The sequence below is a fragment of the Polistes dominula genome, unplaced genomic scaffold (genome assembly GCF_049000335.1).
Source record: "Polistes dominula isolate Pdom_NZ unplaced genomic scaffold, Pdom_raw_medaka contig_49, whole genome shotgun sequence".
Taxonomy (NCBI): Eukaryota; Metazoa; Arthropoda; class Insecta; order Hymenoptera; family Vespidae; genus Polistes; species Polistes dominula.
The window spans coordinates 6,508,956-6,524,481 of NW_028300914.1; the positions used below are offsets into that span (position 1 = coordinate 6,508,956).

At 31.0% G+C, this 15,526-nt stretch overlaps 1 protein-coding gene across 5 annotated transcripts in view; it reads right to left on the reverse strand.

The window, feature by feature from the left end:
• Window positions 1-15,526, reverse strand: part of Best2 (bestrophin family protein) — an 83,476-nt gene that overhangs the window by 13,833 nt on the left and 54,117 nt on the right. For all 5 annotated transcript variants that reach the window (XM_089179856.1, XM_089179853.1, XM_089179854.1 and 2 more), the window contains one exon: window positions 12,180-12,309. In XM_089179856.1, the coding sequence (XP_089035982.1) occupies window positions 12,180-12,309 (130 nt within the window). The remainder of the gene's footprint in view (window positions 1-12,179; window positions 12,310-15,526) is intronic.

Below are 15,526 nucleotides of genomic sequence, written 5' to 3' on the forward strand. Positions count from 1 at the left end.
CCACTTTGAATATCTCCATTGTTTGTAATAATATGAAAAATGTTTTATGTAGACTTTGCATGGTATAAAGGGGGAGAGAGTAAGCCATATTGTGATGCTTATTTGTATTATAAGTGAAACAAACCATGGAAATTTTTAAAAATTAATTCTACAATTATTTGGTAATTCAATCTAATCAAAACAGTGTATCCAACAGACGATCATACTGATTGAATTATCCCTTTTGTATTCCTTAATTTCATATCTAAACATTTAACATTATTTTAGAAATTGCATTGTATTATATTGAGCTATTCTGTTCTTTTATAAGTGTTAAGGGTTAATAAATATAATGAAATAAATTCGAATGATTACTTCCAGAATGTTCAAATGTTTTTAGAAACATACTCTTAGTCTGAAGATAAGAAGTTCTTTCGAAGTGGATTCCTCGCACGCTGGAAAATCGGTAAAGTGAATATCGTATCGACTGCAGAACGAGGCGTGGTATGTACGTGTACTATACTTGTACTGTACGTGGATGGCTTGGTCAAAATGATGTCGGCGCGTTCTGGCGCCGGTGAAATTGCACTGATTAGGAAATATTCCCGCGTAATTAGAGGCGAGGAACTTTAAATCGCTCTGCACGGTCTTTTCTTGTCTATAGATGCGCGCATTGAGTGTCAATTGGTTTAACTATTGCCAAGGTGAAAATCAAAGTGCTTAAGTATATTTTATTAAGCGATCGTTGAATGACCTTCGACAAGTTTTATTCCAATACATTGATTTCCAAACTTCTTTCCATAATCTTTAAAAATCGCTACATCAATATAATAATAATAATTACTTTTTTTGTTTGTAAGATAAATTTTTCAAAAGCTTATCATCATAAATTTGTTGTTGTGTGTGTGTTAAATTTTTATATTATGAAATATATTTTCTAACATTTTAAATCGAATATTAGGAATCATTTTTCTTTTCAGGTTTAAAAACGAGCATCGATTACTAACTGCTTATTACTTTAATAACATTCAATATGTTAGACAAGTCATAGCAATATTAATAAATGTAGAATATTTTTAGGACATTGTTGAAACATCTTGTATATTTGGGAGTCTTGAACTAACATTGTTTAGAGATTTACTCGATTAATCCAAATTAATCTAAGTTTCAATTAGCTTTTGCAAATAATTAGCCATTTTGTTGATAAATTGTTATTATTCTCACTATTTTTATCATAAATTGGAACTTTTAATAGAAACCTTTACTGGTTTGTAGCCTATTCACCCCATACCTAAATTTTCGCCCCTGTAAATGATAAACTAACCTAAACACAGTACGAACTTTTGGAACTAACGATCGGTACATTATTACGAATGTACGAACAAATATTAATGACTTATATTGTATTCAATATGTAAAGCAAACCATCCATGACGATGTTAATCAAATACAAAATTCAACGTAAATCTGTCGGCAGTCCTTTGTAGATTGAATCGCGTAATCACGAATGTCTTTGAACTATTACGAAGTATGAAAGGGAAGGAACGAACAATTTTAATCCAAACACGTACGCTTCCGAAACTTGCCATTAAATGTGTCATTAAGTCACGATTTCGCTATCGTTCGGGAAGAAGACAAGAGTTATTTACACGACGAAGTAGAAGTATAGTTCTTTTTAAGACTCAATAATACCTTCCAGAGTTACGCCCGCGCGCAAACGTTCAGTAGAGAAACTTACGGGAATTTCCATGAGGGCAGATCGAAAATCCAACCACGTGCTCGTACTTGTGTTCGAAGCACGGAATCGATATAGAGTTGACATACATATGCACACAACCAACCAACCAAAACACACACACATATATATATATATATGCACGCACGCACGCACGCACGCACGCACGCAAAATCGTTCATGGAGACAGACACACACATAAATGGATAAGAGAACAAATTTTTCGGAGAGCGCGCGAGAGCCACGTGCGCAAAAAAAATAAGTTTCGAGGTCTTCGATTGCTGACAGAAAAAAAGAGAAAGGAAGATTCTTTGAACCATTTCATGCGTATAACTTACTTCTTTTTTTAATTTGTTTTTTTTTTAATTTTTTCAGTATAATATGTATTTATTAGGTAACCAAGAAAGTTCGTGTCGTTTCTAGGTTTGTTAATCAAGATAAAAACAGTATAAATTCTCTCGATTAACTGATACATATATATATATGTATCAGTTAATTATATTATATTATATTATATTATATATGTATATAATATATTTTACAATATCCGATAAATAAGAAAATTCGTTCTGTTTTAATTAATAAAGATAAAAGATAAATACATTTAAAAATAGCCCAAACTTCCTTGGTTTCCCAAGTATTATTATTTAATTACTTGAAAATCTAAGAATAGAATAGAAATATTAATTTTTTCATTTCAATTCAATTCATTTATTTTTTTGACCAGGTCATCATCATAATTACTATCATATATGCGTATGAATCATGAAAAGGATTAATTTATTTTTAACAAAACGATTGCTCTTTTCTAATACTCCAAATTATAAAGCGAAAGTGAAAATAATCGAATAAAATAGGATGCAACGAGGGATTGATTATCTCGGAACAATATTTGAATATTTCCTTCGAGCATTTCGCCAGGCGCCTGATGCGTTCACATTCTGTAAGCTAATCGATGCTATCGCAGCCGTTTCGCATATGTAATCGTTCTGGCAAATTTTGAGTTGGCACGTACGGTTTCAGCAAGAGGAAATCGCGAATTAAGATCGTAACAAGGCTTTGATCGATGGAACCGGCATTTGCCTTTGACCGGCAAATTAGACGATTATTTTGGTACTCATATTAAAATATTCAAAACAATAAAATAATCAATGAGTATATTGCAAATTTTGCATTACAAAATCTACATTAAAAGTTAATGAAGATTTATTTATAAAAGAACCCAGAGTTATTGAAAACAAGTAGCCATTAGTGTATTGCAATTGTTCTCAAAGTGTATCCTGAGGAATCGCGACTTTCCTTTCGTGAACTATAATACTATTAGATGCTGAACTTAATTCCTGTGGTTTATCCGTCCTAAAAATTGGTCAGTTTCAGAAAATAAATCAATACTTTAATCAAGATATTTTCCTTTGTTTTCCACTTTTTATATTGATCTATTCTGGTAATTGGGCCATTTCACAACGATAAAATGCGGTATTTTTAAAAGCGATTCCTTCAGTCTCCCCTTTCTTTGAATTTTTTTTTTTTGATTAAAAAAGTGTGTTTGCGTGGGTTGCATTGACCGGAAAAGGTGATAATCCGACGATGCCAAGTCTGGAGAGTACGCTTAGTAAGGTAGGACTTCCCATTCGAGCTCTAGAAATATTTCTTCACGATTTTCGCAATATGCGGTCGAACGTCGTCACGCAAAAAAATGACTATACGTCGATTTCTGGCCATGGACGGTCTTTTTTGCATTTATTTGTCACTCAATCGGTTTAACTGATGTTTGTAACGATCCGGTGTGACAGTTTGGTTCAGACCCAAGAATTCGTAGTATACCACACCTTTCTAATCCCACCAAACGCATAGCAAGGTCTTATTATCTTGGATATTCCTCTTGGAGATTAAAGTGGAGGGTTTGCCAGGATCCACCCATGATTGTTTTCGCTTGGGTCTCAATTGCGATTTTTTAAATGTTAAAGTAAAACAGTTTATTTCGTATTATTTTCAATCCAATAAAAAAACCTCTTTTGACGTTGGAAAATTTAACTTCTGAAGTCTGAATCTCGATTATAAATGTCGAAACAACCAAAAACATACAAGTTTATAAGTGGAAATTGTCAGTGTATGAACTGACATTTTCAGTTATATTCATATTAATATTTTAATATGAATTTAATTGTAATAATATGAATAATATTAATATATTAATACTATTTGCGACTTTTTATTTATGCGAAACTAAATTCTTAAGAATTGCTATGATAAAATTTAACAATATATATCGCACGAAAATCAATGTGGGCAAGAAAATGAGGATGACTGTGTCCAGTTTAATTCTAGGATTTCAGAAAATGTATGGCAACTAATTGGCTCATTCATCCCACTAATTATTATAATTATTTAAATTTGTTCAATTACATTATTTTGCGATCTAAAGTTTGCTTTATTATTTTATATTTAATCTTTATATAAAATCTTTGGTTATAAAAATATATTTTCTAATTACCTTTGCACAAACTTTAATAGTAATATAAATAAAAACATATAAACAATTTTTATTATTGTTTTTGCTTAAAATCTATTTATATTAATCGTTATTTTGTGTGCAAGGAAAAAGTTTAAAATTGTGTAGAAATATATAGAATACTTTCAATCTATTATCGTTAACTACATTGATACCTTCGAGTAAACCACAAACAGCATTGGGCCATGACCACACAGAATGTTTTCTTCATCGAGAAATCGAGCTGTCACGATGAGAAAGCGTGAGTTTTTCGAGAGGAACTCTCGTCTTTTCTGGTTTACCTTATTTAGGCGAGTGTGGTCAAGGTCCGACCTTCCTCAAGGCCAATCAACATTGAACGGTAGTTTGAAGCCAGAGTCCACAACTTTTGAATTCTTTTCGAGAGTTTAAAAGAGTCATACTCAATCTGCGGTCTATGGGCGACATGTGGCCTGGCATGCCCTATCATGAGAGAGAGAGAGAGAGAATTTTTTTTCCTTGTTTTTTATTAGTAAACATAGATTGGTGGCCATTTGCTCGACCCATCCATACTCTATGTATTGTTTTTTAACCTGATGACTTTTTTTTATTTTTTAGTCATCGTTTCAAAATCGATTCCAATTTTCAAGAATTTTTCTTAAGAAACGTATCTCCTTAAGTAAGAAAAACAATTTATTCTTGAGTTAGAAAGGTAACGGAATGCCTCTCGGAAGCATAAGACTTAAATTAAATCGAGCGTGTCAGCAAGGAGTACGTTCGGTTAGGTCGATTTTCTTTAGGATCGATCTTCTTGATCGCTCGTTACGCATAATCACTGGAGAAACTTTCCACGGGACAATAATTTGAGCTAAATATAGACGAACCGTGCGTTCTCGGAGGCGTACGGAAATAAAAGAAATAAACTTCAAGATAAAAAGTATAAAAAGAGGATTCGAGTTTCTTGCTCTGATCTTGTCTATGTGTTTACTGTGGACTTGAACGATAATGATGATGATGATCCTGACGGTGGTCGGTTGGCACGGTTCCCGTGAAGTCGGAACGGAAACTTCGTTTACTTCGTTTACATCGTTCACTTCAATTCACTTCAATTCACTTTACAGAAGAAGAAGGGGAATCAAAGACACGTTTCTCGGGACGACGCGTACGAGTTTATCGTTGACCGTGATAGCCAAGAGTCTAGCCAATTAACACTTATTGCCAGAGATAGATTATGGTTCGCATTAAAGCAGCCATACTTAACCTGTAGCCTGGCTATCATTTAGTGCGACGACTCGGCATACCCAGTCATCAAATTATTTTGTTTTTTTGTAACCAAAATTAACTGCTCGCCACTTGTGTGCTTCTTTTTGCAACACTCCGCTTTAAACATCGAAAATTTTAAAAATACCTATTGTTTTTACACCCGATTACTTGTTTTTTTCTTTACATGGTCTTCAATGTTCGACCCACGAAGGAAAAAGGTTGAGCACCCTGCGTTATTAAAGTTCGTAATTAAAGTTCTATATTTAAAACATACATTTCTTCTTATGGATTTATTTTATACGAGCGGGTTCACACTTATCCTCGTGTATTCTTTTCCACTATCAGTTATCTTTTTAAATATTGTTTAGAGTTACAGAGGGATAAAAAAAAGTGTACTCAATGAAAACTAGCTTGCTTGATTCGTTGAACGGTTCATCGTATAATTAACATTAAATTATATCGTAAGTAGAAATGGAAGTTTTCGAAAATTTATGAATGATGGATCTATCTTGGATCATAACATTAATCTTACACACACGATCAATCAAATATTATAAAGATTATACAGAGTATAAGAAAAATTCAGAAATTGATTTCTTATACGTAGAAATGCAAAAAATTGAGTGATCTAAAGAAAATTAGTAATCTAATATGGATAGGCCGTTAATTCAGCCAATTAAAATTGTATTCTTAATAAAAATATTCATTTTCTTTAATCCGATTTAGTTAGCGCGTAAACATGAACTTTCATTTCTATAGATACATATAATACATAAAAGAGAAGATAAAAGTAGAGAAATAGAAAAACAAAAAAAGGTTACCGATTGTAAGAAGGAGACCAATGTAAAAGAAGAAACAAGTAGAAAAAGTCCGTTGTAAACGTCTGCACGGCTGTTGGCTCCGGTAATAGAAGCCAGATTGTATGCCGCGGCTCCGGTACACGCGGTTATCGAGTCGAGCCATAGCAAAAGGAGAATCGTGCCAAGAAGGAAAAGGAAAACGAAAATGAAGAAGACGACGAAGACGAAGAATTGGCGCCGGCGCTTCGCGTTTCTAACAAGCGTTCTTGACGCGGCTACTCGCTTCGTTGAAAATTACCCGGACGCACGTGAAAATTGCTTCTTACCTATCGTCAGCACGTCCAACTTTTTTTTACTTCTACATTTGTTTTTCTTCTCAATGATTTCACCCACCATCTCGCCGCTCTTCTATTTTTTCCTTTCTATACTTTTATCAAGCTATTTTTACAAAGCTAATTTGAGCAACTATTATTTAAAGGAAAATCGGAACAAGTTGAAACATTCTTCGGTTTTGAAATTTTATGAATTGTTAATATATATATATATATATATATATATATATATATATATATATATATATATTTATTTTCCTACGTTTCCCAATATTGAAATTTTCGAACTGTTCTTTTACTTAATTACTTCATTTTGTAATCTTTTACTTCATTTTATTATTATTATTATTATTATTATTATTATTATTATTATTATTATTATTATTATTATTATTATTATTATTATTATTATTATTAATCTTAATTTTTATTGTAATTAAGTTAACCTATTTTAACACATAAAGTTTTATGTAGCATCTCTACTTTGATTTAAAAAATCAAGACAAATATTAACTTTTTTTCAATAAAAAGTAAAATAATTGAATAACAACTATTATTCATAATATATTGTCAACATGTATACGCATATGCTCTACCATAATAAACAGATAAGAAATGAATCTAAAACATGCAGTACTAATCGAATAACGTATATACAGTATCCAGATAATTACGTCATATCAATATTATCCCTAAGAAATGATTTTTTCGTAGATTGAAACATCCTGGTTGAAAATTCTTTCTTTTCTTTCTCTATATATACTAATTGACCTGTTTATCCGAGCAATATCTTTTTCTTATGTTATGAATGAATAACAATCTTATTATAGAAAAGAAATAGTAGTAAGAGAAATCGTAGAGCATAATTTATATTTAACGGTGAATCTCGATGATTGCGTTATTACGGAGCCATCGGTCCGTGAACTTTTGTAACAGCCTCTAACTCAACGGAAACTCGATGAAATTCTATTCAGAAGGCAATGCACGATATACCGTTCCAAATGGCTCCTCTAGAATCCTTCGTTTCCGTACCTTTCGCAATATATGTACACACATATCACTTAAGAGCAATGATTATCCAGTAAAAAAAAAGGGTAAAAAATTAGAAGAAAATTTTCTAAATCATTCGTTCTCTATCGTAAAAGTTATTATTAGAGATTTCTCTAATCTCTGTTCCTTCCTAATATTATTATATTATACGTATCTCGCATTAAAATCACGAACGATCTTCAATTCTCAGCGTTACGATCAGGAGCGGCTCGTGCACGACTACTGTGCTATTACAGCACTTTCAATTTTTTTCTCCCCATACTCAAATATATTTATTCATTTGTTTATATTTTTTTTATAACTTTTTATTTTTATTATCAACGATCTTTTCCAATTTTATTCATGTTAGTATAAATAATGATAAATATCTATTTTTTCTAGGTTAGAGTAACGCAGTGGTTTTTGTAAATTAGTTTAACTGTATTTTATATTTCGATCGAAATAAAACAAGACAAATGGATTTTATTTATAAGCAGTTTCGAATTATATTAACATTTATAATTTTGGCGATATTAGACATTATTTTTCCATGAAACAAAACTAAACGAGAAATTTATATTTTATTTTAAAGTCATTTTGAATGATCTATAACAAAAAAATTTTCAGTTTTGTTTTAATTTTAAACATAATTTTGAAATTTTGACCAAATACGTATGTATTGTAGGAATATTTGTAAAATTGACAGTACACCCTATGGTTTAAAGTTATGAGCCGCCACTGTTGACGGTAAACCTTTCCAAATAAGGACGACAGAAAATTGTTCTAAAAACATGTTGTTTGCCATTTAATACCGGTTTATTTGTTGCTAAAATATGCGAAATGTCTTACGTCAAAGATGTCTTGCGTCAAAGATAGATAATAAATTTAACGAAAACCAACGTTTCTCATTTGTAATATTTTTTCAACAATAAATTCTTACAAACTCAACTAAATATTTCAGAGTAGATACAAACTCCGTTCATACAATTATTTGAGAAGTTATTTTGAGTAAGCAAAAATAACTAAGAGATTTGATTGTAGAAAGAAAGAAAGGATTAGTTTCGTTGGTGTAGGAGAGAGAAGAAAAGTATACGTGCTTAGAATTTTACGATAGGATTCTCTTCCTGATTTCCCAAGAACCGTCAGCGATGATTATGTTTTATGTATAAAACTCTACGGAAAGTTTAATTGTCCAATGAGAATTCAATAACTCGCACGATTTACATATATTTCGTTCTAACTTTAAATTACATATTTACACAAAATTGAACTTAAGGTTGACATAACTGAGAAATTTATAAAAACTAAAATTTAATAAAAAATGGAATTATTTAAATTAAAAAAGAAAAAGAAAATATCAATTTCTTAAAAATAAGCTTATATCTGATTATATTTTTATTTTTATTATATTTTTATTGTAGTAAAAAAAATAAATATCTAAAACAACCTAACTTGGAAAAGATTGAATTTGATTTAAAAGAAAAAAAGATGGACGTAATTTCCAAATAAAATTTAATTTGAGTAGCAAAACTCGCAATCAATATCAAACTGATATAAATAATATAATAACTAAAACAAATTTCAAATAACAAAAATACATAACATTTGTAATTAACATTGTAAACAAAAGCAATAGCATTAAGTGTAGATTTGTGATTAACAATTAATAAACCTGTTATTGGATCTTTTGAAATAAATATTACATTAAACTCAAATTTTGAAAAAGAAAACTCCATTGTACATTCCTATCTCTTTCTTTTTCTATTTTTTATTATAATCGATGCTAAGGTGAACAGGATAAAGAAAGGACTTGAGGAGGGAAAAAGTACAAAGTCTTTTTTACACGGAAGAATGCGCAGCATTTTCTCCGCGTTGCACTGCATTATTGATGGAAGGAGGTGCATCACGAGGCTCAGAACGATTTTATTCTCGTTTCTGTTTTCTACGGGAGAAATTACGAAGCCGATTTGGCTCGTTCTCCTTTATCCTTCTTCTTCTTCTTTTTCTTTCCTCTTTCAAAACGATCAGACTAACGTATGTTTCTTTCTCATTTATTGTGCGTGACGCGTTCACGTGTTTGTCGCGAAGGGTGGAACGGAAGAGAATTATCGTGCTGGCTGAGAAGAAGGGAGGATTGGCCGGTTCTTTGCTGGCAAAGAAATATCGTTTCTTCTATCAACTCAATTACGTTTATTTTCCTGATCGATAGATCGCAATCGCGATCACGATGGCTCATGTTTCATGGAAGATTCTTAGAATCGATCGATGTTAAAAAAAACAAGGCTTCAATGAAACCATACATTTTTATTAAAAAATGTTATTTTGTAAATTTTTAACTTTTTTTTATATATTCTTTTCTATTTGAAGTAACTTTTGTACATTAACACCTTAATTATATTATATAAATACAATTTTTACTGTTATTTTTTATATTTTATTGATAAATTTTTGATAAATTTTTTAAAGGAGTATTCATTTTTTAATACATATTTTAAAGTAATACATACAAATCAAAACTATTTTTCATTTACTAATTATTATTTGAGAAATTAAAAATGGGTTAAATACAGATGAGTAAGGAACTTTTTTTCACTATCAAAGGGTTGCGTTGTATTTTAAATTTCCCGCTAAAAATAGATACAAATTTTGCAATTGTTTTCAACATGGAATTAAATAGATTAGCGTGAAAAACAAATGTAGTCAATTCATGGTAAAAAGTTGGCAAGTCCGTCTTGCTTGCTTTTTCTCCATTCACGTGGTTTACAAGAAAATCTTGTTCACGATGATCCACGGGATTCTATTTCAATCGCGGAAACATTTCTCTTGTAGAATAGAAGCCTGTTCGAGACCATTGACGCGAAACGATAGGAAAACATCAGATGGCACGTCAATCATTCTCGCGGTGTCCAGTGCCAAGGCCTACTTTGTTACGTCTTTTTTTTTATTTTTCACTCATCGAGTTCTAATTCATCGTGTTAGTCGTCGAGTGAAATCCGTTTTATTGTCGTTTCCAACCGTAAATTCTTTAATGCATGTTCAAATTGGGCGCGTCAATTCTTCCAAAAATTTTCCGAAGCTATAATTGGCCGCACCCCTACCACTTAGAGACGTTTTACTGAGCCATTTTCCGAAAATGTTTACTCTATTTTCTTGCTGAACATATATTTGGAAAGAAATAACGGATCACCCATTTTTCGCATTACAAAGATCCTTCTAACTGCGAGCAAGATTCGAGCACACATTTTTGGAAGACATAAAGGATCAGCCATTGTTCAGCTCGTAAAAGCGAACGAGATGAATAAGTATATCTGTTTTCAATTATAAGCCATTTATTTACCAATTATATTAACATAACATCGTTCTAAAATATTACAACATAAAGTGACGCCTTCGGCAAGTTGTTCGATAGCATGCAGCACTAGCATTATAACCGATACTACGGGTGACAACCAAGCCAATTATTGTTAGCAATATCGATTAATTCATCAGAGACTTACATATGTAAGAAGAAATGAAAGTATGACGCTTACGCGGACAATGTCATAACGGATTTACGTAATAACTCATCATAAACATGTGCGAATGATGTCGAGGACACGGATATAATGTGTGAGTTCCTTATTTAATTAATTGTTGAATGAATTTTATAAAGATTGAAAAAATTCGTTAAATATTTCACAAAAATAAAAAAGATTCCATCTAACCCGATAAAACTTTTCATTTCGGTAATCTAAATAATATAAAAAAAGAAATTAATAATTATTCATAATTCGAATCCAAATGATTTGATTTGGAAATAATTAATCAATCGTGGAGTTGTTTTTGATACCACAAAAGGATGTTAAAATTAACAAGGCTATTAATTGCATCGTGGACCTTGAAACGATGATAATAATAGGGGAAGTGAAATTTAGCGGTACATGTTGTTATTTTCTTTTGAAAAAGTCCTCGCAGTTAATGTAGCAATAGTAATTATTACATTGATCGTATTTATAAAGAGACAGAACAGTGAAAGCGGACATATAAAAATATCCTTTTCTTTTATATGTCATGTTGGAAATAATAAAAAAACATATCTTCTAATTGGATTCTTTTTATGAATCTCGGACTTTTTTTTTGAGAATATGTATAACACGATCGTTATGGTGTTATATATTAATTACTATATGAGTCGCTCGGAAACCAATGCGGTTTCCAAAAAAAATACAGATTGAGAGAATTAATGTTTTGTAATACATTGGTTTTTTAAATTTTTGGTTTATTAATTTGATCCGGAAACTATATAAAGTCTTATTTCAAAGGGCAATAATTAAGTACGTCTAATTTTTATATGCATTTATTATTACTATGTATTTATTTATTATTTCCTTATTATTACGTAGGTATTCATTTATTTATAAACTATCCAGAATAATAAATTGCTTACTTAAATCACTTTATTGGTAAAGGCAAGTTTACGTATAATAAGTACTTAATAGTAAAACACTATAATTATTCAGCAGCCATTATTTTGTTAATTATTATACAAATATCTAATAATTAGACAATAAGGATAAATTTCATTTACTTACCAACATCGACAATGTGTTGAAGAGTCGGGAAACGTCTTTTAACCCTTAGCGAAATCCTCTGAAGGGTGATAACATAAGCCAAAACGGCATATCTCACGATATTCCGCCTCATCAGTCGACCTCTCTCGTCCTGAAACACATAATCCGTTTCTCTCAATAAAAATAAACATATTCATTTCACATTTAAAACAATTTTTTGAAGTGAAAACTCCTTTAGAATCGGGGTGAATTAGAAATCGTAAAACGGAAATACGTCATAAAAAGAGACAGACATATGTAGGATTTAGCCTGCGAGAGAATGAGATAGAAGACAGTATACATTTGTTCCTTATTATCTCGGCATCTCTTTCTTTATGTGGTGCCTCGTAAACTACCTACTGTTGTCTACTGATTGTAAGCGTTGTACAATTTGTGCTAGTGTACGTCTGCATATTGCCGTACATAGTATGTATATATTTATATTGCTTTGCCTATTACTTGATTTGGTCTGAGCGTTCCACGTGTATAGGTCTGTACGTATGTATGTTTGTACGAGTTTAGTATTTATTTTTTCTTTTTTGAAGTGAAAACTTTTTTAGAATGGGGGCGATTTGAAAAAAGCAAACGAAAATCGATGTAATCGGGTACGGTACTACAAGAGAATAATGGTAAGGAAACGATTAAACGGCCACGATACTAAGTAAGAAGAGAAAAAGAGACAAACATATAGGATTGAGCCTGCTAGAGAAAGAAACAGAATATAGCTATATAATTTTTCCTATTCTCGGTCTCCTCTTTATGCGTTGCTTCGTTATCGCTCCTGGTTGTATATTGTGTGTTGTGGCGACTGCATACTACGAAGTGTAGACTCATATCATCTCAATACTAAATTAGTCTAGTGGCCAGTCGAAGAACTAACTTATGTTTTTAAGTTACTTAATGAGTTTCTTACGAGCAAAGTTCTTTCATAGTCTGTACATAAGACTCCAGCATTAGACAAATTGAAGATCCTTTTTTACAGGATGATATTTGTAATATATCATCAAATCTTCTCAGCGTAAGGCTAAGTCGATGCAACTTTTTGTAAAAGTTGTAGCTCTTCTTTGTTATAGTAACAACGATTCCGAATATTTTTTGTAAAATGATAGGTTGTTTGCACCTTTTACTTCATATGGGGGAACCAGAAGAAGCAGAGCTTTCACAGTAAATATTAAACAAACATTTAAAATTGAATACATTTTTAATAATTAATAGTATTGAACTCGAATGGAAAAAATTTCATAAAGTAGAAGTACACCGACTGTACAACCGGATGTTTGTACAATGTACCTGCTGTAAAGATGTACCTGCTATTTGTGCCAATTGTGGCGAAGACCATCTAGCAAATGTAACCAATATGTAAAGTATGTCAAAGAAGACTCAATCTGCTTACAAATAAAAACAATTGTACTAATGTCCAAAATTTACAAAAAGCTAAAGGATCCATGCAAACACTCCAATTAAATAATAACAAGGAATTTACAATTTTTAAAACAAAAATACTTTTTACTAATCCATGGAACGCCACGAACATGCTATTTCAAAATAAAAATACAACAGGAAATAATACACAAAGTACATATTAAGAAAACACACTTACAAACACTATTACTAACCAAAGCTCTAAAATTACAGAACTATCTTCAGAAATTAACAAAATAAATCAGATTTCTAATCTTGTCCTTAATTAAAAGATTAGAATTAGATGTTCCATTTTACTATGACATTATTATCAACAAATTCAAGTATTTCTTAACTTCACTGAGTTATTGGAGAAACAATGAACAAACTGAAAATTTGTAGTTGGAATGCAAATGGACTAAGAGAAAGAATGGATGAATTAATAAAATATTTAGATAGAAATAAAATAGATATATTATTACTTAATGAAATTAAATTTACTGACAAGGATAAATTAAAAATTAAAAGCTATATCTGCTACAGAAAAGAATGTGATAACTCTGCAGTAGGGGTAGCTATATTGATTAAAGTTACTATCCCACATAAATTACTCAGTATTAATATTAACTTAACATTAGAAGTAATTGGAATAAAATTGTTAAGTGGTATCAACCTTATATCAACCTATAGAAGGCCTAGCGTGATTCTTAACGAACAGGATATTAATACCTTAATGAACACTGGAGAAAAAGTACTAATCGTAGGTGATCTGAATGCAACACATCTTGCCTGGAATTGCAACAGAATTTACAAGAATGAAAAAATTTTACATGATTTCACACAAAATAATAATTGTGCAATAATTTTTCCAAATGAACCAACCAACTACCAACCCAATAATACAACACTATCAACTATAGACATAGTAATTAATGAAAATGTAAGGAATATTTCAGACGTAGAAGTACAACACGAGTTAAGTTCAGACCATAATCTAATAATATTTTACCTTGGAGCTCAGCATAAAAAATATAGAAACATAAAATGCTACATCTACGAAGAAGCAGACTGGGAGAAATTTCGTAAATTATTAAATAACAGAGTACAAATTACATCAAAAATAACATCCTCACAAGAAATAGATTTAGAAGTACTGTACAAAAACTTACAAATAATATTAACTATTGTGCTTAACAAACTATTCCTATTAGACAAGGAATATTAATGATAGACTGCCTTGTGATATACTAGATTTAATTAAGAGTAGAAATAAGATAAGGAAAAGGTAGCAACGAACTCGAATGCCACAAGTCAAAATGGAGTTATATGAAGCAAATAGGACTATTAAGAGAAAAATAAGAGAATATAGAGATGAAAAATGGAATAAACAACTTCAAAAACTTAATCCCAAGGATAACTCTCTCAGAAGAATGACAAAAATCTTTAAGACAGAATACAATACAATACCTACGCTGGAGAAAAACGTTATTGAGGCTGTAACAACAGAAGCAAAGGCTAATCTACTGGCTATATTACACAGTTAAAAAATGTGTACAATATTAATCTTACAAACAATACAACAGCGCAGGAAAATGTTATAGAAACAGTAAAGAACTACTTGAAAACTACAGTAGTTAGAGAAGCTCATAAATACTACACCAACCCTAAAGAAATCACTCAAGAAATAAATAAACTACCTTCGAAAAAAGCGCCTGGATTAGACAGTATAAAAAACATAATTCTTAAAAATTTACCAAAGAAATAATAGTACAAATAATGTATATAATAAATGCTTCGATAAAATATGCTCACTTTACATCTCACTGGAAAACTGGACTCGTAACTCCTATACTTAAGCCTGGTAAGAAGGCAACGACCTAAGCAGCTATAGGCCAATTTGTTTACTAAATACTCTAAGTAATCTAACA